This window comes from Mastacembelus armatus, chromosome 9, assembly GCF_900324485.2.
Source record: "Mastacembelus armatus chromosome 9, fMasArm1.2, whole genome shotgun sequence".
In the NCBI taxonomy this organism is placed as follows: Eukaryota; Metazoa; Chordata; class Actinopteri; order Synbranchiformes; family Mastacembelidae; genus Mastacembelus; species Mastacembelus armatus.
Window position 1 is genome coordinate 13,989,307 of NC_046641.1, and position 24,135 is coordinate 14,013,441.

Sequence of the window (24,135 nt, forward strand, 5' to 3'; positions counted from 1 at the left end):
TGTCACTGGTTACAGTGTTAGTATCTGTACCTATTGGTGACTCATCATATACTGTATGTGAAGTAGGAGTGGAGCTATAGATCAAAACACTTCTCCTCCCTAATCAAACACTCCTGTGCAGGCCTCAAAGCTCCTGGTCAGCTGACTGTAGCAATCAGTATAAAAGTAGCTTAGCATCTTTATCTTATAGATGGCTCTATGTTATCTTTTAGAGATAGATCTACATATTGAAAACAATTTCCAGATATAATCAAAAGGAGAGAAATATATTACATTCACAATTTCTCAAAGGAGGCTGGATTTTATTATGGAATATTTAAGATTAAGTTACAGATCCAAAAACACTGAGCTGGGCTTTGCTTGTTTAATTGACGTGCTGGGAGTGGAGGTCTTTTTCAGGAGGTTTAGAGGAGTTTATTAAAATGCTCAGAGTAGAGAAGCTGAAGCATGTGAAAATGTGTGTCTCAGGAATAACTCAACTCCTCTGTGACACTGCCCCACAGATTCACTCCTGTAAAACTATCTGACTGATGTTTTAATTATCACTCTGACACAGACACAGTGGTGTATGCTCTCACAAACACACACATGAACGCACGTACACACACTGAAAATGCCGACATACAAAGTTCGTCTGCAGATAAGTACAGACAGGTCCTCAAGTGTTGCTGATATGCATGCAAATTAATACACCTGCATTTTTGCATGTCTCTCTGACACACAAATAAACACACACATACATATATGTTTTCTTTAGATTAATTTTCTGGAGATGTAGCCTCACTTTAATGATAACCATCACTTGTCTAACCCAAACCTTTAAATTAACTCTAACCTCAACCTCAGCCAAACCTTAAACTAAGTTGTTGCCCTAAAGTTCAGTGTGTGAGTGTGTAAATAGGTCCTATAAACAGGAGTAATACCATGTGCACAAACACACAGGTTCACTGAAATTAATTTGAAATAATGTCTGAAACATGAAAGATTTTGGTAGTTTCCTGGTGACAACAACTGATGCAAGATTGTAGACTATGTTTTGTGTGTGCGTGAGTGTGTTTGTGTGTGCTCTGACCTAATTTCCCTGGCCACATGCTGTGTTAGTGCGTCGACCCTGTGATGCCGTCACTGACACCCACTGAGGAACGTCTGTGAGTGTGTGTATATGTGTGTATGTGCACATGTCACAAGTCATCTCCAACGCAGAACTAAGAGCGACAGTTTTCTTAGATCTTCATCTCCCTGTGAGTCCAGTTCCATCTGACACTGTTACCCTGCGGAGGGTTGGAAAGGAAATGAGGGGAAGCAGGTAGTGAAAGAAGGAGGGAGGGGAGGATAAGAGGAACAGCTGGAGTCTTCCAGTTTTCACCTCTACTCCTCCCTTTGACTTCCCAATTTTCCAATATCAAAGCATCAGTCTGACACTTTGTAAAACATGCCTTTTGCTTGAATCCCCTTGCTTTTGCTGACCCACTCATTCCCTATTTTCCTATTTGTTCCCTTGCTTCCATTTCTTCATTACCTCCTGTTTTTAACATTTTAGCTTTCTGATATTTGTGAAACCTCTTCTATGTCACCCATTTACCATTCCTTTTCTCTACTTTCTCTACTTTCCTTTTACTCCTCAGTTATGGTTTTCTCTTCTCTATTCTATCTTCAAAGATATTAAATCCTACTTATTGTCTACTCTTCTGAGAGTGCAAAATAATATATATACATTTTAAAGTTGATAGTAATTAAGTTACAGGCTGTTTCTGTGGTATTTCTGGTATTTAAGCCCCACTTAGCAGTGAGCCATTTGTGGAGTTTGTTTGGGTTTGTGTAGACTATAATGTAAAATGAGACAATGTTGTCTGACAGTATTCGGCAAATGAACTTTTTGTGATTAAGTATTGCAATAGTCAGTGCAACATGACTATTTATCAGTCTGTTAACCATAAGACAAAACTGTTCACAGCTAATTCTAACAATTGAAACCCTCAGCTCTTATACACATATCAGTGGTGGCAAAAACATTAAACTGGTGCTGTTAGGGCAATGTGAGACGAACACGCTTATTGAACAGTATATTCTGTTAAATATTTGATTTTGCCAAATGGATGCAAGTCACATAAGGGCTATTTGTTTTAAATGTAAGGGGAACCTATAGACCCAAACCCTTTTTTCAGACTGAACACAAACAAAATGTTCACATTGAATTTGATTGTCAGACTGATGGAGGATTGTACAGTATGTTTGCTTCCCCACAGTGCTCCAAAAGCAATGTACAAGTGTCCTCTCTGAAATTTGTTTTGCTTTGAGCCCATCTTAACAGTGAGTGGGGTGGGAGATTTGTTTGGTGCCAGAAGAGCATGAGGGCACTTACACTACGTCTACTGTTCCATCACTCTGTGGCCTCATTAATCCACATTAACAGATGCTAAGACGTTCTGTCACTGCGGATCCCACAGAGGCACCTCACATCGAGACTGTTTTGGCTCGGACCATGATTGTCAGAAGTATTCCTTAAGCGACGATTATAATTTATGTTTAGAAGTGTAACAACAGGAACCCAGAAATGCCCCTTCAAAACAAATTCAGTGTCCATGTGAAGTGCAAACAAATCTACATCAGTAAATCTAAAAGAGAGGGAGAAAAAAACACACCTACTGTATGAATAAGACTATATCAAAGCCAGTAGGGCAGATTTGGCTTCACAGATGGCCACAAACCTTATTTTAAACCAACTTTGAATAAATACAGTTTGTTTTGGCCTTGAAACAGCATGTCTTATAGTTCCCACTCCTCTCATTTCTTCTCACTCCAGTACTCAGGCAATTTCTAATCCAAACATTTCCCCTCTAAATTCATTTTCCTCTACTCTCCGCTTCCTCCTCAAGTTACTCGTCTTTATTCATTCTTCTTTTGCTCTCACTTCTTCTTTTTGCCTAAAAGCTCAATTATTCAACTGTGCATTACTAACATGATTTTCATTACCCTACAACTAATTTTCCTAAGACTGCATCTTGTTTAAATGGAAAATACAAATCAATGATTGGAGTGTTTCCAACTAATGGGTTATGTTTAAGATCATTCTTATAGTTTGAACATCATCTGAGGAACTGACTCATTGTGTATATATGTGTGTGTGTCTGGGCCCAGAATTGTTACTGTGACCATGCTGGTATCTAAAGCAATCAAGTTGTTTTATTCCAGTGTTGCATTTGATAACAACCAGCTGAATAGTTCACTTGTAAGAGATTGAGGAGGAATTTTACAGTTACACCAAATCACAGTTCACCTTCAGTAATTTTGACAGAAAAGGCAACTTATCTGCTTTGGTCCCTTGATTGCCTGTGTTGTTATAATAGGCTATCAGATAAACACATTTATACCCAGGAAGTGAATCTGCCAAACAGTTAGAGCACTGAATCAGCTCTGATATCAGCAAAACAGACAAAGAACATTACATACCTGATTGTGTGCATCATTATTTTTGAGTTGAATATACTGATTCTCATTTTTTTCTTCCTCATCTCACCACTTTGTCCTGTCTGTATGCACTTTGCTGTCTTATATTTCTTGATTTTTCTTGTGATTTTTTTACTCTATTTTGCAACTGACTTATGAAAAGGAGTAAAAGAGAAGTTAGACACAGTGGCAGACTAGCAGCCAGGTGTAGCATATGGAGCAGAAGTACAACTGAGGCTTGAGGAATTAAGCTGCGACTGATCAAAATTAAGCTAAGGCTGACAATGTTGAGCTGAACCTGATGTGGCTTAAAAATGGCCATTACAATAAACACATTTTATTAATTTAATTTAGGTAAAAACATGCCTTTCCTCAAAGTGTGACTCCATGTTTCACCCATCCAACCATTTCTATTCTTGTAGATAAAGCAGATATTCACAGCTGTTTTTGTTTTTTTGTGTTCCAGATGGGCACTGGGTATTTTCAGTTTTCTCTGCTTTTCTATTTCATCTGTCATTGTAACTTTTGACCATTTTAATCGCTTTCATTTCCCTCCATTAGAGGTTTAGCTCTTTGAAAGACGTGTCGCCCCCTGTTGGTATATATAACGACCCTCGCTGTGCCCTGGAGCTCCTGAAGAAGAACGCAGGAGTGAAGAAAAGCCCATTTGGTGTCACTTCAGTGCGTTTCACTCCTAATCCCAGATATGGTTCCACACCAGGTCAGTATGGAAGCACTTATGTGAGTGTATGTGTGTGTTAACCAATCTATGCTGTGTTTAGTTTGGACACTGTACAAAGTGCTTAATTTTTCATATACGTAGATATTTTTACAAATACAATCCATTCACTTACTGGTGCAAAATATTAAAAAACGTTTTGTTTCTAAATATAATGTTTGTGCTTCTTAAAATGTAGTACAGAGGCATGTGTCTATACTATCCATACCCTGAGTCAGTCGTACTTGATGTGGCCTTATAATGTCTGAGGATTTACTTAGTATTTATTAGCATGTAATTTGCTGTTTAAAAGTCTGAAACTTGTTCTCTTTCAATTCAAACAAGCCATGTCCTGTAAAACCTTGGATTTTAACATGACATGACCATTATATTCATCCACACAACTAACAATTATGATAATAAGCACTACATTGCTGCTGGTATTAACATTTTGAAATAAACAGAACACACTAATGAAAAGTTATTTATTCAGTGACTTTAGTTTCTAAATTGGTAGTGAGAGGTTTCTTAAGCTGCACTGTGCAGGGCATTTTAGGCCATGGTATTATATATTCTATTATAATGGAAAATCATTATTCTGTATTTTGAGCATTTTCTTCTCAAGCTGTTAGTAAAGGAGGTGTGAACACCTGCAGACATGACACTGTACTGCTGAGGAGACAGATATTAAAATAGATGACTGTTTCCATATGAAATGTAATGTAGTCCAGGCATCATTTTCAGTCCAAGTCAGTACTACATAAATACTACACTGCCAAAACTAAACAGTAAGCCAAATTTACACCTACGATACATGTGTCTAATATCTGTGTCTTCAGTGTAAATTCATGTCCTGTTTTGTGCATGTAAAATATATTTTACTTCACAGTAATACCCCTTGTCTGTACTCCTTCCAGGTCCAGGGTCTTATAATGTGTTTGAACATGGTTTAGCCCAAGAGAGTTTTAAAAAGGCATTTTTAGAGAGAACCAAAAAGGGAGGCTTTGGCTCCACTGCTCAACGCAATTATTTCTTCAACAAGGACTCGATCAAGGCCCCAGGTCCAGGGCAGTATGAGGTAGGAAAATCCATCAATATACTGTTGTCATTTATTTACCCCTTCATTCTTTCTTTTGACTTACTCAACTTGAAGAGTTATGCATGCTGATATAAAGATCTATTACTTAAATGCTGAGCAAAGGTTTAAAATCTTATATTTTTTTCTACATACTTAAGGTTGTGTATATGTGCCAATGTTGTGTGTTTGTAATCAGACAGAAAGGAAGACAGAGGAGCATTACAAAAAGCAGCACACAGCAGTTTTCAAATCTGCCACAGAACGCCTGGCATTATCACTGCAGGCTAAAGTAAGTCTCCTCTCTCTACTCTGCTTGTCTGTTTTTCACCCAGTTTTCACCATAGCTGTCTTTGTCTCACTCTGCTACTCACACACCAAGTTTCTGTTTTAAAGCTGCTCAAACCTACTTAACATAGGGGTCTAAGATGAAGTAAAGCAACTGTACATGCCAAGTTTTTACTTTCATAAATGGGCCATCTCAGCAGTAGTGTCTGACCCACTATGCCAAGGGTCTTGCTTTCCAGCAGCACTTCTTCTTTTCCTCTTCCTTGTAATGCTCTTTTTTGCTGAAAAAGAAAAAAAAGAGTCCACAATTCATGATAATTATAATAGTTTCCTGTTATAATCAAACCTTTAGGAATATGACCTAAAACTAAAACCAAAAGACACTGACACAAGAGACACTTACTTTATTTTATGATTTAGTAATAAAAATGTTGGTGTTCTTTAGAGAATTTGCCATTTTATGAAGAAATATTCAATTAGGATATTCTTTTAGGTGGGCATGCTGGAGAGGTGGTTGGCACTATTGCCTCACAGCATGAAGGTTCTGTGTTTGAATTGCACTCGACCTTGAGATCTGTGGAGTTTTCATGTTCTCCTGGTGTCTGCGTGGGTTTTCTTTGACTACTCTGGCTTCCTCCCACAGTCCAAAGACATGCAGGTTGGGGGTAGGTTTACTGGTGACTCTAAATTATCCGTAGGTGTGAATGTGAGTTTTTGTCTCTGTGTGTCAGCCATGTAATAGGTCTGTCCAAGGTGTAAACTGGCATTGGCTCCAGCACCCCCACAACCCTGAACAGTAGGAATGAACAGTAGATGATGGATGGATATTTATTTTATTAAAAATATTTATTTATTTAAGTAAAAATCTGAACAAAATATTCCTACAGACAATGGTTATTAATCTTAAGGTAAAGAAACATAAGAGTATCTCAAAGAGTCAACTCAAAAGACAACTTTAAATGTGAACAGGCTTCTCTGAGGTGTGGTATTTAAAGGTCTACTGATCCAACATTTGTAGAAGTAAGAAAAAATGGAAAAGATTTTTAAAATTTAAATGTGAATGAGTAAAATAAATGAAAACTCTCCATATCAAACAAAAACCTCTTATATGAGGGATGATAAAACAGTTGAAACCAAAAGTATACAGCAGCATAAATCCAAAATCTGGAAGGATAAACACAAAAAGTGAGAGTAAAGGACAGCACAAATGATAAAACACAAAGTGGCAGATGATGTAATCAATAGAGGCCTTTTGTGTGATGATTTAATTGTAGATTTTCTGCTAAGATCATTTGAAGTTATATTTGATTAGTTCAGTATTCCATGCCTCAGTAATGATTGGGTGCACCTTACTGTTTGCTATGAATTTTGAACAACACAGTCAAAGTGAACATTGAGAACACTGTAAATTCAACAAATGGCATTATTTCAAGGCTTCTGTGTTTTATGGTTTCATTACTTTCTACACTAAATTGAATGAAAATATTGCGAAACCCTGTCTCTTCTCTATAGCAATGTGTATACTGGACTTGAAGTTTATGTCAGCAAAAAATTAAAAAAAGCAAAAACAGTGATTCCACACTTGAAAAAGTTTGACAATGTATGACACAGGATTTTTGCTTGCATATAAATAATGTGCTAATGATGAAATACAGAGAAGCAGCTGAATATGAGAATTTGCTGTTGGATCTTACTGACTCCAGTACTAAAAAAATGTTTTATGAGAAAATTATGTAAATTTTTAGCTAAAGTGTAGGCCACACCATTTTAATATTCAAAATACACAATTTGTATTTTCAAGTACCCTTCTGGGTACCAGCTGCTGTTTACTCTGATTAATTCCAAAGGTTATCTAAATCTTGAGGCAAAGGTCTCCAGAATTGATCGCAACACTACAAACTATCTTACTCTCTAGAAAGCGTCTAAAGGGTAATTTGCACTTCTTCTTTTCCTTTCGGCTGCTCCCTTCAGGGGTCGCCACAGCGAATCATCTGCCTACTTTTAACCCTATCCGCTGTATCCTCCACACCCACACCAACTATCCTCATGTCCTCCTTCACTACATCCAAGAACCTCCTCTTTGGTCTTCCTCTAGGCCTCCTTCCTGGCAGCTCTAACCTCAGCATCCTTTTACCAATGTATTCACTGTCCCTCCTCTGAACATGTCCAAACCATCTCAATCTGGCTTCCCTGGCTTTTTCTCCAAAACATCTAACATGAGCTGTCCCTCTGATGTACTCATTCCAGATCCTATCCATCTTCGTCACTCCCAGAGAGAACCTCAACATCTTCAGCTCTGCTACCTCCAGCTCTGCCTCCAGGACCAATTGCCTTTCCACTCTTCATCCTCTTCAACGCCTTCCTCACTTCATCCTTATTGATCTTTGCTACTTCCTGCTCCACAACAGTCACCTCTTCTACACTGTGCTCTCTAACATTTTCCTCATTCATCAACTCTTCAGAGTATTCCTTCCATCTTTCCATCTCTTCCCTTGTCCTCTTCATCTTCCTCACCACCAGAGTCATCCTACACACCACCATCCTATGCTGTCTGGCTACACTCTCCCCAGCCACTACTTTGCAGTCACTGATCTCTTTCAGGTTGTAACGTCTGCACAAGATGTAATCAACTTGTGTGCTCCTGCCTCCACTCTTATATGTCGCCCTATGCTCCTCCCTTTTCTGGAAAAATGTGCTCACTACAGCCATTTCCATCCTTTTTGCAAAGTCTACCACCATCTGTCCTTCTGCATTCCTGTCCTGCATCCCAAACCTACCCATCACTTCCTCATCACCTCTGTTTCCCTCACCAACATGTCCGTTGAAGTCTGCCCCAGTCACCACTCTCTCACCACTAGGGATACCCTGAATCACCTCATCCATCTCCCTCCAGAATTTCTCCTTCTCTTCTAACTCTCATCCTACCTGTGGGTCATAACCACTGACAACATTCAACATCACACCTTCAACTTCCAGCTTCAGACTCATCACCCTATCTGACACTCTCTTCACCTCCAGAACATTCCTAGCAAAATCCTCCTTCAGGATAACTCCTACTCCATTCCTCTTTCCATCCACACCATGATAAAACAGCTTGAACCCTGCTCCTAATCTATAGGCCTTGCTACCTTTCCACCTGGTCTCCTGAACACACAAGATATCCACCTTTCTTCTCTCCATCATATCAGCCAACTGTCTAGTTTACCCTGACAAAGTCCCTACATTCAAAGTCCCTACTCTAAGTCCTACACTCCTGCCCTTCCTCTTCTCTCTTTGCCTACGAACACGCCTTCCTCCTCTCCTTCTTCGACAAACAGTAGTCCAATTTCCACTGGCACCCTGTAAGTCAACAGCACCAGTAGCGGTCATTGTTAACCCGGGCCGCGACCGATCTGGTATGGAAGTCATATTTATGATTCGCATGTTTAATTTGGCTTAAATTTTACGTCGGATGTCCTTCCTGACACAACCCTCTGCATTTACCCAGACTTGGGACCGGCACATGAAGACACTGGATTGTGCCCCCCAGTGGTGGCATTGTCTAAAGGGTAATTTGCACACAGGGCTAGAAATTGTAGGTGTGATTTGCCACATGACTGGGTTTTATCAGTTTTCATCTCTCACTCAGTTATACACTGTGAAAGTGACTTTCTCACAACTTGTTTCAAGTTTCCTACCCTTGTCATGTTAATGTATGTTTCAGTCATAGTCAAATCAGTGTAATGTGAGAGCAGGTCAAACTCAGCTCTACAGTACTTTTACATACAATCAAAAATCTAGGCAGTGGGGGACATAACTGGCAAAAGTGTTCACATTCACTGTTGTAACCTGGAACAAAAACAGGTCTGTATTTATGTATGTGTGTGTGCTTTTTTGTTCTGCACATTTGTAGTAACTTGGTACAAAAACAAGTCTGTTTGTGTGTTTTTGTGTGTGTGTGACAGAGCGAACAGGCGGGGTAGTGAGAGGACAGACACACTGACAGAGAACACAGCTTTTCCTCACTGCGGGAGTTGTAGAGGTTACTTTGTGTTTCAGTTCTAGTCAGACTTTGGATCAAACCTTTTGAAATGATGAAGCATCTCAACATGTAATTAATTCTCCTTTCATTATTTTGTTCTGCTGTCACAGCTTTTGTCCTGTACGTTTGTACATGTAAAAGCTGATTACGCATAGATAAGAAGTTGACTTTCTATAGGAGAAATATAACTGGGGAAATCAGGTTTCTTTAATCCCCTACTGAGATGATATCAAACCAGTTTCTAACTTATGCAACATTCAAAGAAGAGACTAATTGAGCAGGAGTTTTCTGTTGTTTGTGATCCAGTTTTTAATGCCCTTCCATTTTTTTTCCTTGCCAATAATGAAGCACACTTTTTTTTTACAAGATAGAAAACAGCACTGTCTCACCCAGGCCCAGTGTTGTTTAGTCCTCAGTGTTGGCACAAAGATCCCTGCTGGTTTTTGCATTCCTGTTATCTAATCAGGAAGTGATTTACACCTCAGAAACCAAGAGAATGCAGTTGACTAACTGACAGAACATAAAACCAGCAGGATTATGGGTAGAGCGGGGCAGGATTAGGGGGCAGGACACTGCAGCCTATGAAGAATGGAACCTGGTAAATGTACATATCGGTATATTATCAAATATACTTGCATGAATAATAAGCATAACAATGTTACCCCTTATCAATCCCCATTGGGAATTTGCTTTCTTATGTAGTGAGATCAGGGTCAGCTTTATATGGACAAAGGACAGTCACTTTATTCTCACTTCCACCCTCCTGTCCCCAGCACAATATAAAAATAACATGATAACATTATCTGGATCGTAATGAATACTTAATTAACATCATAATCAATTTGTGTATATATACAGTATTTATATATATTTACATTATTAGTATTGTTACATGGTTCATATTTTCAGATAGTGTGAATCAGTCACATTTTATTGCACATCACAGATGAATTTAACCAAGTTTAAAAAAAAAAAAAAAAAAAACTTGGAATGGTCCATTAAGAATTCTGTTGCTGATTGCTTCTGTATGATAATTGTCTTAACCTCATATAGCTGCCTGCACTATTTGCCATTTTTCATGACAATGGTTCTGTGTAGTTTCCTGTCAGGCTGCACTATATTGTGCTGACATGATCTGGCTCACTCAGAATCCTTGGTGTCCTAATGCTGACAGTAGAAAACCTGACTGCCATACTACACAGTCCACATAATATCTGTGTTTTTACAGCATCCTGCATCAAGATCTGCAAGTTCAAATAATCATTGGTATACTCTCATTATGTGCCTGACACACAGGGTGATATAATATTTAACAATTTGCTTAAACTAGGTTCATATCCCAGTCACACTAGCTTGGTTGTGTGTTCCCACAAACATAATTGGCTGTATTTGCAAATGAGGTTCAGGTGAACAGAAGTTACAGCACCGCGCATTAGGTAGCACATGCCTGTCCATAGCCAGACTCTTGCACACAGCAGGGTTAGCAGAGTGAAAGAGACTTATATGGCCAAGTATGGTGACCCATACTCAGAATTTGTGCTCTGCATTTAACCCACCCAAGTGCACACACAGCAGTGAACACACACACACACCCGGAACACACCCGGAGCAGCGGGCAGTGCTGTGGCGCCCGGTGGCTTGCTCAAGGGTCTCACCTCAGTCATATATTGAAGGTGGACAAGGCGCTGGCTATTCACTCCGGACCTGCAATTTTCAGGTTACAAGTCTGAATACCTATCCATTAGGCCACGACTGCCCCCGGCAGTGACAAAGACTGCCATGCGCAGAATAAACACAAAAAGAACACAGCTGGTAATTTGACTGCACTTTAATATTAATATTAACATTAATAACTTCATATTTCCATCCTTGTCTTGCTCACTCTTTTTTTTTTTTTTTTCGTTCTGAGTAGTACTCCTGAGTGCTCTGTGGGGAAGATCTGAGGCCACTTGTAATGGCTGCACACAGAGCGTCCTTTGTGACCAGTTAATGAAAAATCACCCGGGGACGTCATAGCTATAGCAGTTTGCCACATGCCATGCTTCAGCCTCAACTGTATCCCTGGCAACAGCCCCCCACTGGTACGGATATTAAAAGAGTCTAATCAGGAAACAATCATGATTATGAAAAGGCAGTAAGAACAAGAAAGAATGGGAAAAAAAAGAATAAAGGCAGAAAGTACATCTTAATTATTTGTTTAATGTTGGGAAGTCTATACTTTTAATATAAAAGTTTCATCTGGCAGTAGAGGTCGACAGTATTGTTGGAGAAATTATTCACACTGCATGGCTCTTGAGATCAGGAATATAAAAGACGTGCGATGTTGGCTGAATGATAGAAGCTGTCTTGTGGGGTACATTAAACACAACGCAGAAACCTGTTATCTGACTTCCAGAAGATATTTATTACATTGTTTCCTCTCTCCCTGCTATTAGCTGTTCTGCTTTTTTCCATTCTCAGTGTTTGTTGTTAGGGAAAGTCCAATTTATTAAGTTGCAGTTTATCATTCATTCTGTTTACACTATGAATTTCAAATCAGTCTGTTCCCAAATCCACTTTATAAGAATTAGATTGCCAAACACTGGTTAAATACATATTGAATAACAGGCACAGAATGATTTATTTAGGTTGATTTTCTTATCTTGTGGTGTGCCTCATTTAAAAGATGCTAAATTTTCTGACAGTCTAAATCAAATGCAACTCAACTAGTTCAAATATTTGAGGCAATGTCAGATCTATACTTCAGCTAGAGGTCTGGATCTGATAAGAGTTGATTACCTGTCTGTGGAGACGAAAGAATCAGACAAGTTGTTGAGAAATGACAGATCTGAAATGAGAGATTATTATGAATAGAGTAAAGCTTAAATGACAGTTTGCTTTTCTCTTACCTATAATCCGTTGCCTTTTTCCAATGGTATTTCTCTTGATCTCCATCCTTCTTTCTATTCTGTTCCCTCCTTCCTCAACCTTTTCTCTCCCTTTTTTCTTTTCTTCCCCCCTTCACCTCTTAAACATTTTTTCACATTCCCTCCTCTCCATTTTCTGCCCTCTCCTCCTTCCTCCTGGACAACCCTTCCTGATAATGACCTCTGTCATAGAGGTCGTGGAATACCCACAGGCATTGCTCTGAGGGAATAGGTGTGGAATTTAATTTGGACCTATGTTTTATCCTGCAGCATTGGAATTCTTCTCTCTTCTATAGATCAGTGAAATACTAGTTTGTACCTTGAAGCGACACACAGATGGTTTGACTGGCCATTTTGTTTTTTCTGCCAGTTTTTACTAATATGTTTCTGCCTTTGTCATTTGTGTTGATTCTCTGCTGCTGCAGGGATGTTGAACTTAACAGAGGGCCATGATGGATGGTTATTTTTACACTTCAATATTGAGGTGTTATCATTAGCTTTAATAAGAGATGCACTTTCACTTGTAAGTGCTAGAAATGTCTCATATTTTGATGCATCAGTATCAACTAAACTAAAGCTAATCATAATCTAAACCTCTTTGTTTCTCCTGTAGTAGCGTAGCCTCTATACATGATGCAGTTCCTTTACACAGAGAAAGGAGGTAGCTGCATGCAATATATATATATGAGCTGTCTATCTGTGCTTTCTGTCTGTATTTCTAACTATTTGTTCGCTTCTAAGCTACAACAAGCCCTGTTTGGCTGTGATGAGATTAGCATCCTGGATAGCAACAACCTGCTGCATTTACGTTATTAATGCAGGATTAAATGTAGCCAGTCCCAGTGGTGGCCTACTTGTGCCCTGTTGTTGCCCAAATTAAATAAAGAGCAGAAACATCAACAGTTGGTAGACACTGAGGTAACCAGTCGTGTCTGTTTGCCAGCTAGTTATAATATGGCCTTTGCTTACATGTTATGAATGGGCATTCAAAAACACATAAGTGTTATAGTGCATCACGAGATAAACTGGGTGCACCAAAACAACACTATATCACATTATAAAATAATGTGAGAGTTACATGTTTATTACATGTTCTGATTGTAATTATGATGCTTTGATTGAAGTAATGCTTATCTCTATGGCCCTTTATAATATTGGCAAGTAAAAAGCCATTTTCAGTTTTATTCTGATACAACGGCCAAATATTTGACGATATAAATTTCTTGTTCAAGGAGGTTTGTTGACTTCATGCAAGTCATTTGAAACCAAGCAATAATGTCTCTGCCAGTCAAACAAGTTTCACTTTATCTGAACTAATATCTGTTATGCCGACAATAAGCAACACTTCATAATTCTCCTTCAGCGTAACTGGCTTGATGGAATCAGACAGACAATATTAAAACATGGCTTTTATTACATGTACCACTGACACTGATTAGAAGCAGCATTCATAATGCCCCAGCAGAAAATAATAATGAAAACAAATATAAAAAGGAAAGACTTTACTGGAGATATTTCCATTCTTCACTGAAGAGCCCTTGGCATTGCTGGTGAAGGCAACATACTGACTTTCAATGCCATGCCATCAGGTAGATATGATTTTCAGATTTGTACACTTATTTTTGTAATTTTGGACAATTGCTACCAGGTTTGACATGTGGTAAGATACATGTACTGGGATTACAGTAAATTAGTGAGAAAAATAGCTAAGTGTAAAGGCTGAATTATGTATCTTTCAGGTGTATAGTATGTAAGGTACTGTACTTCCATAGTTTTGTAGAGAGTCCACTCATTTGTAATGTGCACCTCCTTAAAAATGTAACTTCAGTAGGTGCTCTATTGGCTATGTGGAGACTGCTGTGGTTTCCGTCCTACCTGTCCCTAGTCACCTACATTAACATTAACATTGCTTAAAATCATTGTCAATTACTGCTTATTGTGTTTCTGGTCCAGCCATACAAACAGACATCAGCCACAAGACAAAGAAGACCTTATTAATGTCAATGACAAGTGAAAAAGCACTGTGTTGCTTTCTAAAAAGATACCACACACACTGAGAGACAGAGCATGAGAGAAGAAACTGAATGGAAGAAGCAGTGGGAGGGAATGAAGGAAAGACAAAAACAATGAGAGAGACAGCCTCTGTGTATAATGTGTAATTATCTATCCTATTAGCTCCGGTTGAGATAATTAGTGTTTGCTAAACATACATTTATCAAACTGAAGGACAGCATCAACCCCTCCATGCAGAATGAACTGAAAGACAAAAATTCAGGAGGTGAAACTGTACTGAGAATAAAGGTGCATAAGATTGACAGACAGAAGGTATGACATGGAGAGAGTGACAACAAATAATGCAGAAAAAGAAACAAAGATGGAAAGACAGAAGTGATGAGAAGAAGTAAGACATTGCTGGTGCTAGAGATAGTATGATGATAAATAAATAAATGCACTGTGAGTCAGACGAAGAGTGTGACAGTTGCATGGAAGGTAATGACATGGGCAAGATATCTGTGAAATATGTGGAATAGGAAAATATGCAGAGGCCCTGAGTTTGTCACTTATTGACTTTTTGTCTCTGTTTCATTGCATTTTTATGATATATCCATGGGCAGCTAATGGCATGTCATGGTGCACCCTCTATTTATCGGAGACAAGGGAGTCAGATGATGAAAGAAAGGAACAAAAACAGGAAAATGGAGTTAGAGATTTGATATAGATTTTACTGTCAGCTGTCAAGGTAGCAATGATAATGTGAGTCCTTATGAGAATTCAAGCATGACTACACACACACACACACACACACACACGTGTGTGCACACAGGGAACGTGATTCACTCAGAAACTGTGTTCATAAACAAAAAAATCCATATATTTATCAAATCATATATTTATGCAATAATACCAAGAATATACAGTACAAACTGCATTGACATAGACTGGAGTGAATGCATACATATACACAGAAGACACACACATACATGATTAAGTAACTGAATGAAAAGAAGTGCATGGTGACACTTCCACCCTGAGGCTTCAGACAGTAACACTCCCATCATGCTTTGCTCAATACTCAGTTGAACAATTCATAAATGTGATAGAAAAAAGGGAGGGGGGCGGGCAGCGTAGTGCTGCTGTCAAATTGTATTGACTGGTCTTTCTGACAAGAGCTTCTTACTGCCTTTTGCTGTCTCAGTTTTTCTCCTTCACCTTGCCTAATCTCTTTAATTTGCTTTCAGCTATAAACACAATAAAAAAGGAAATGACATGCAGTGATACTGATTTTGTGCTCATCAGTTACTTAAAGTGAAGCTGTGACTGTGCATCTGTGCATTACCCATCCATCTGTCTTCACTACCTATCTGCCTCTGCATTCACCTGCTTTCTATTTCTAAAATCACATTAAAATACTTTCATTGTTTAGTTCAGCTACTTAACCACTAACCAGGTTTTCAGACAGTTAAACAAAACAAAAAAAAAAAACAGAAGAGACTCTTTTGGTGTGGGTGTGATGTTATCAAGACCAGTGACACAATGTAGATTATGTAATGAACCATGTGATTCTGAAAGCTTATTGGAAGCCACAACACTGCACAGTGGTCTCTTTCTCTCACTCTCTCTTTTGTGTGTCTCGTCATGTTTTTTCTTTGTCTTTGTATGCAATTGTGTCACTTCCAAAATTTGCTTTTCAAAAACACGCACAATAAGGGAATAGAAAGAGAATGGCTTATAGGACAAAACCTACAACCCAGTAAGTTCATTCCCTGGCCTGTCCACAAATGACCTCATAAAGAAGTGGGTGCAGACAATCAAACAGAAATGCTCTTAATGTTAAATACTTAAGCCAACAAGTGCCTGCTGCCTCGTGGCAGGTCTTAGTAACACCTCTGCATATTAATCTCTCCCAGCCCGGGTTTTTCACTGATGTTGACCTGATAAAAGTCAGAAAAGTTAACTGGATAAAAACAGAGATTGGTAGAGCCTTGTAACAAGGTGTTGAAAAATGGCATGCCCTACCCAAAATACCTTCTGAAATAACAGCACTACAGTTTCTCCATACTACCCTATGTGTTCAATTGGTGCCTTAGAATGAATTTACTTTATACAGTAAATAAGAGCCAATAGAGTCCAATGCTTTAGCCTGATTTACTGCATCACTATTTGCAGAAATATTATTGATAGACTATTTAGGTCATTGTGTTTCTCTCTTAGACACTCAGTCCCCACAGGTAAAATAAAAAGCTAATTCAAACAGTTTGCTGGATCTAAGTCGAGTTGGATGCTCACATCATATAATGGCCTGATCAGCTAGCAGATACAAAGAAAATGCACCATGGCAGATGATAAGGAGAGTTACAAGACTGAGAATCCAAGCCCCTTGAGTTCTGCTGGAGATTTCTTGAGATTGCATTGTTTATGTGCCCCCACAATATTAAAGAGTTGCACTCAATAGTTAGCTCCAATTCTATGGTTATTAATAAAAATATAAAATAATGCAGATCATTTTTTTTCATCTTATCTACGTTTTGAGGGTTAAGCTGAATGAGGGACACTGAGGTCATTAAAATCAAAGATGATAATCATTCTGGGAGCATGAAATTAAACTTTGACTGACTTTAACACAGGATACCACTGATTGTTTTCTGCTCCCTATCAACAGTCTAATTTCTAACCATTACCATAATTGTTCCCTAGCTTTAAAAAAGAGGTTATTACTGTAATCATAATGGTGAATGGTCCCAAGACCTAACAAACTAGTGTTTTTAAATCAAACCATGCCTTCTTGTTAGGCCAAGACATTTTTGATGATATAGCTCAAACCCTGCTATTCTTATACCATAAACTGTTTTTTTTCCCAGCCGTAATTTAAAAAGGTTTTTGAAACCATGGACAATGTTAGTATAGGTAAAAAGAGACCAGAGTGTCAGATAACATATGGTTTGAGTATTAATACTTTACAACATTTGTAATTTGTCATTGCTAAATGGACTGATGTTCATTTCTGATATCACCTGCCCTTTAATTAAGTTGTGGTAAGCTTAATTTCCTCTTCTGAGTGGGCTAGATAGATATTAAGTGATCCATATCTCATTAAAAAACAAATATATTGTATAATTGACATCTTTTATTAGAAGTGGCACATTGATTCAATCTGTTTTGATTTACAAAGACAACTTGGGGATATAAAGAGGGTGTTAAAGTAGCAGCTAAGAGAAAGAGACAATGTAGACGGTTAAAGCAAAGTGTCAAAATGAGGATACATGCATGAGTAACAGAAGAAGAGATGGAGAAAAAAGAAAATAGAACAACTGAGTCTTAAAATGTGTGATAGGGCACAGATGGAGAACTTGACTGTGTAGCACTTTCAGATTTTATGATGTGTGGATGCTCTCTAAGTTATGGCTTGGAGGAGAAGATCACATACGCTCGGTGAAATTCTTTTTCTCTCTTTCCCTCTCTTCCTCTCTTGCTGTGAAGTCCTGGTTATTGTTACTTCCCCGCTGACTCGCTGTTATAAAAGAAGTGAACTGAAAAACAGCCTTTCCTCAAAAACAGCCTGTGACTCAAAAGACATTTTACAAGAGGAGGTGGATAAACACTACATGATTTCTTGCACGCTCTCACAACTCTAAAGCATGCTATCGTAGCATAAGCATTTACAGTCTGTTTCCTTAGTGTATGATGTATGCAGTGTTGATGTTTAGAAATCACCCATCAAACACCTATCATGCATACACAGTGGAAGCCAGGGTCCATTTTTGTGTTAACTTAATCTAGAATCGAAGCTTTGTGATTGAAATACTTATTGTATTGAAAGTAAAGTGCAACAGGAGGAAAGAGATCATACATTATGAACAACCAAAAGCCAGTGCCCTGTCCACCACGACTGTGGTGAGACCCTTGAGCAAGGCACCGGACCCCCAACTGCTCCCCGGGTGCTGCAGCATTGGCTGCCCACTGCTCAGGGTGTGTGTGTGTGTGCACTTGGGTGAGTTAAATGCGGAGCACAAATTCTAAGTATGGGTCACTATACTTGGCCATATAAGTCACTTTCACTTAAATGCAGCAGCCTCTTGCTAACAAATATTCAGTGCTTTTGTTTTACATTTCTTCAACTGTAAAAAGTAGCACATTTTAGGCAGCAGAACTCAGCTAGTTCTGCCAGAATCTTCTGGAGATTGGCAGAGTGTGTGTGACTACCCGGTTGTTCATTGAATACATAGCTACATAAAATCGTGAAGTGCCATCCATCCTGCCCCATGAAGTTCACCGATGCTGTTCACTGCTGCTATCGTAGCAGTCTACCTGCCAGAGCTGTGCTGCAGCAGCAGTGACCAACAAACCAAAATTTTACTAAGAGAAGCTTTGCAGAAATTCTACTTCAGGAGGTCAGAACCAAAATGACCAATATGAATGTTACAAAAACTATTCATATAGGAATTTTCTAATCTACCACTCTTGTCCTCAGTTTTGATTAAAAGTTTTTAATTAAGTTAAAGTTAAAGTTTAATTAAGTTACAGAGCAGTGTTTTAAGAGGGTTCCTCATTTTCTTTGTACAAGCGCAAAGAGACACATTATAGGTTCCTGTCCTTTTGTTTTTCGTATTACTGATCAGCTATTGGTTGCAGTTAATGTAGCACTGTGACAGCAGAAGTACAGAGAAATAATACAAACATGGATGTATGCAATGCAAGATCCAAAAATTTCAAGTAGTGGCTTTGTAAATGTTTGAGGAAGGAAAACTACACAACAGAATTGTTAGAGCCCAAGGAAACCCCAAGTACATTTGGTCAGAGACAACGAACGTGACCTTTACTTGTTTAAGAGGAAACCTGACATAGCACCTTTTAAGTTTAGGAAATAAAATAGTTGAATAAGACTAGATAATAGTTATGTTTATGATTGGAATAGCTACTAAATTAAGATAAAGGAAAGATCATGCTTGTAAGAGGAAACGATTTGTTAAGTCTTATTTGAAAAAAGCTGGCACATACACACAGGAGTTGCTGTCTCCTTTCATGTGTTGTCTGCGTTTCTGCCTGTCTGTATTAAATCTGGAAGCAGCTTCATGGAAACAGAATACAACATACTCAATTTAAGAAATACAGTGTGGATGAAAATGTTATTTACTAAAATAACATCATTACAATAAATGAAGCTTTTCAAATTCACCTTTTTTCTGTCTAGAGTCAGGCACGTGTATAGTCTGTCAAATTCAATTTTCATTGAACAGCTTTTGAAAGTCCTCAGTAGTATGTGAGATATTGGATTCTGTTTATTTATTTATCTGAGAATAATGGAATTATCAGCATATACCCGTGGACCTGTGACACTGCCCAGAATAGAGATTAGTATTTAAATCAATTAAAAACTTATTTTCTACTTACATTAAACATACTGTATTAGAGGAAGAGAGATGTGATCAGGCTTGATTTATCAATTTGCTTCTGCCTTTATCTATAGAAGGAGCCATGTTTCACGTATTATGTCAGTTTTCTCCACTTCTTGTTTAAAAAAACTACAACTTTCTTCTTTTTCCCTTTTTAGTGCCATCACACCTCTGGCTTGTCCATATATATGTTTTCTTATGTTTTCTGTCTCTCATCATTATCTTGCTCTACATCTCCTCTTTTTTGTCTTTCAGTTAATCAGTTTATCTTCACCCCACTCCTCATATGGCACATGTGGTAAACAGCTGTGTTCAGTGCGTGCATGTGCATGCCTACATACATGTTTCTCTGTCCAAAGTATGGGCACCAGCTGTGGCTGGCAGCTGTGCGTAGTGCATTGATTGTGTGTTTGTGTGCACCCATATGCAGGTATGGGCCCGTACCCAGTTTCTGCAGCAGCTGTGTGTTTTGCATGTTTGGTTATGGACAGCTGTTTAGTAGCAGGTGATGATTTTAGGAGCCAAGCAGACACTCAGCTAGGCAGAAAGCCAGGGGGAAAATGGGGAGAGCAAAGCCCAGTAAGATGTAAGGAGACCTGGGCTGGACGTTTACTCACTCAGGCCTTCTGGGCCTCTGCTGGATGGCTGTTGGGTCAGGAAGGCCCCAGCTGTGGGTGTCAGACCCTCTGCCTGCCAGACTCTACGGACAACTTACCAATTACATAAATAACTCAAAGGGAGACAGTTAATTTTTTATTTAAATGTAGTCTGTGTTTCAACCTGGGATCCAACCCTACCACAACAGATCAGCTGTGTCTTGTACATTTAAATGACACATGAGATGTAATGAAATGAGGGAAAGCAGGCTTTTAATTTAAAGGCAAATGAGCACTTATGAGATAAAGAGATGTTAAGCAGAAAAAGCGAGACTGGAGTTAATATGATAAAAAATATGACCAAAAAAAGACATTAGGGAGGATGTTGTTCTTTTAATTGTTGGAAGACTAGTGAGGTGAATAAAGAAAGGAGAGAAAAGAGTGCAGTAGCAGGTGACAAAATATAACCAAGACAGACAAACAGAAATGACAAGATGCTAATGAGGCAGGGATAAAAATAAAGGAAAATCTAAGATATACAAGACTACGAAACACTCGAAAAATCTAGCTGTCAGCAAATTGTTAGACTAACTGCCACCTATAAAGTGGTGCAAATAGTAAGTGAATGGGACCCATATGGTTTCACTCTGTCATTCCATCTATATTCACGACCTGTCTAAAACCTCATTAAGGTCTTATGACACCAGCCATACCTCCACTACTAAAATCAGACAGATGGTTATCGGGCTCTATGATGAGACACCAGCTGTGCTTATGACACAGAATGACATAGTCTGTTCTAGGAGGAAAACAAGCAAACACATGCTGTGCTCACTTTTCATTTAAATGCTAGTACTCCATTGTGTTACATAAGATAAAGTAACTTACACATATAAAATGAAGCAGCAAACAAATGGTGCTTAATTAAGAAAAACATGGTAGACTGGCATTTTTGTACAGGTAATGAAAAGTGCTCTGAAGATCAGACAGGTGAATCATCCTGTCAGTCACTTTAAAAAAGCAAAAATCCTGCTTATGACTGCTATATTCTATGTATAATCTGTTCCTTTCATTCCATAGAAATGATGTTTTAATCGAGTTTTGATCAATTCCAGTTTGGAGCAGTGGGTTAAGTATGAAATATTGCATATGATTGGGTTTAATTCCAATTGAGATCAGATGATGGACCAAGAGGAAATGTAATTTACAGGACACAGGACAGCAGTCCAATAAAACCTCTCCTTGTGATGTGCTCCTTTTCTGGCTGTGAGTTTCACTGCAGGAACAACAGGAAGAAATTAACCTGAAGTGACACTGAGACAGAGCCTCAGTAACCAGTATTATTAATTTGATTGTTTTATTTGCACAACATGTCAGCAAGATTGAGGAAAAGGTGGATTTAATACTTTTAAAAGCTTAAAATAGAAACTACGTGTCGCATCTTCCCATATCTTTTCAAAGTGCAAATACACAGGTTTTAATTTTGAGTCTGCAGAACTTTTTAATAACCATGGAACAAGTACAAATGAGTTCCTAACTTGAATCATAACTGAGCCTCAGACAACCTCTCAAACTTTAACTTCAATGAGCCAGATTGTGTTATTTCTCAATTCACCACAGACTACTGCATGTATTTGAGATAAAAATGCCAAATGAATCTGAGAAAATCCTGACAGAGCACAACAGCGCTGAATTTTTTATTGGATATGTGGATTTGTTATAGGTGTTCGTGCACATACTGGAGCTATGTCATACAGACATAAGTGTGCATACTCACACACACACACACACACACACACACATGCATTAGGACATATACACAGTCAGTATATAATCTTAAGTATAAATATCTGAAAATACCATTGTGCTCTGCAAAGAAGAATGAAATGTTTTAAAAGTAATGAGAAGATGAAGAATGTGGTGGCAAGACACACACACACACACACACACACACACACACACACACACACACACACACACACACACACACACACACACACACACACACACTTACATCTTCTGTTATGCCTGGCCATTAGTCAAAGCTGTCACTGTGCATACTAAGCCAAATCATTAGTATGGTTGCTGTCAGGTGTACTTGAGTGGCCATTAGTGTGAGAGAATATGGAGTGGAAAAAAAATTATAAGAAGATAACAACAAATGTCTTACTTTGTGTTTGAACTCTCTTTTTAATGTTCTTTGCATTTTATATTTACCTGTTATTTTTATTTTTACCTAGATAAAGGATGCTGCAGTGTAATGTTTTGTTGATCACTGAAGAAATGTTCTTTTTACCTGACTTTGTTAGGTAGACCTCAAGTAGGGCTTAATATTTTGCATCTAATCAGATGAATTAGTTGTCGTTATTTAGAATATGGGAACATTTTGGGTAAAATGTAAGTAATACAAAAATCAGGTTGGAAAATCTGATACACATGTCACCAGTTTTTATCATCACTAGATGTGTTATGTTATGTGTTCAGTTTGGCTTTCCTTTCTCTTTCTAAATGGATTGCACAACCCTTGATTTAACTACTTAAAGACAGGGACACATTTTGCCACATGGACAAAGCAAGACCAGACAATACCTAACATTTGAACAATGAAAACAGATCAACTCATAGACTTCATCCAAAATGCAGAGGATGCTTTCTAGTTTAAATGAAATACGAAGTTAACATTAAGAGTGGAACATTTTTAACAAACTGTTAAGTAATGGAAAACCCCCTTCTTGCAAATTCATTGTGCTTGGTAAAGGCTGCATACAGTATCTGAGTCATATATTTCAATGAGCTGTCATGAATAAACTCTTTCAGGAGAAATTTCTCCTGCTGTGTACTGCACAATGAAGCCCAGTGTAACAGCAGTCAGTGCGAAGTGCTACTTATACAGTTTTGTGACTAGAGTCAGAATTTTTGACGTCCTTCAGCAATGTCAACTCTGACCCTACAAAAACCGAATCAGAGAAATCAGGTTTTTTTTAATTTGAGATATTTTTCTGTTTTTGTTTGTGACTTAACATCGATTTTCTTGCAGGACTCAACTCTTTTGATACACTCTGTGTCTCTTGACAGATTCTTAATGTATGTAAGGCAGCACTACCCTTTGCAGCATCAAATTCAGGACATACAGTACAGTATCGAGTTAATGAATAGTTAATGGTACGGCTGCATTGCCTACCAAAGTACACCTTTTCTTCAATTTGGTGTTTACCTCTTAATTTATCATGTGTTTACCATATCTTTATGTTTTAATTTTATTATTAATTATTATGTTTGAATGTTACTTAAAAAATGTGAATTATGATTAGAATTATTTGTGTTCATTTTACTTGCTTTGCTCTAAGTAAAAACATACCATCAGGTCTGACAGTCTAGGTCAATATTCAATTTCACTTATTCTGTATTCCTGCCTGCTTGTGCCAGGCATAAACATGTATCTGGCATCTACAGTATATATGCACGCTGAGATATATAGTCAAGGACGACGTGACAGAATTGTTAGGAAGAGGTATGTTTGTGTGTATCTCTGTGTGTATGTAGGAAGATAAGTATTGAGCTGTCTAAATGTCAAGGGTGTGTAATTAAAGGCAACCTGAGTGCTGTCGATAGGTGGTGACTGCTACTGGGAACAGTGGTTTGCTCCATGTTCATGTATAATTAGGGACCATAAGGCTTCTCGACAGGTGTGTG

The 24,135-nt window shown here is 38.3% G+C and overlaps 1 protein-coding gene across 3 annotated transcripts in view; it reads left to right on the plus strand.

Annotated features, from left to right (window-relative positions):
- stpg2 (sperm-tail PG-rich repeat containing 2) overlaps positions 1-24,135 on the plus strand; it is a 47,881-nt gene that overhangs the window by 13,624 nt on the left and 10,122 nt on the right. For all 3 annotated transcript variants that reach the window (XM_026320887.1, XM_026320885.1, XM_026320886.2), the window contains exons 8-10: positions 4,009-4,168; positions 5,083-5,243; positions 5,440-5,532. In XM_026320887.1, coding sequence (XP_026176672.1) covers positions 4,009-4,168; positions 5,083-5,243; positions 5,440-5,532 — 414 coding nt within the window. The remainder of the gene's footprint in view (positions 1-4,008; positions 4,169-5,082; positions 5,244-5,439; positions 5,533-24,135) is intronic.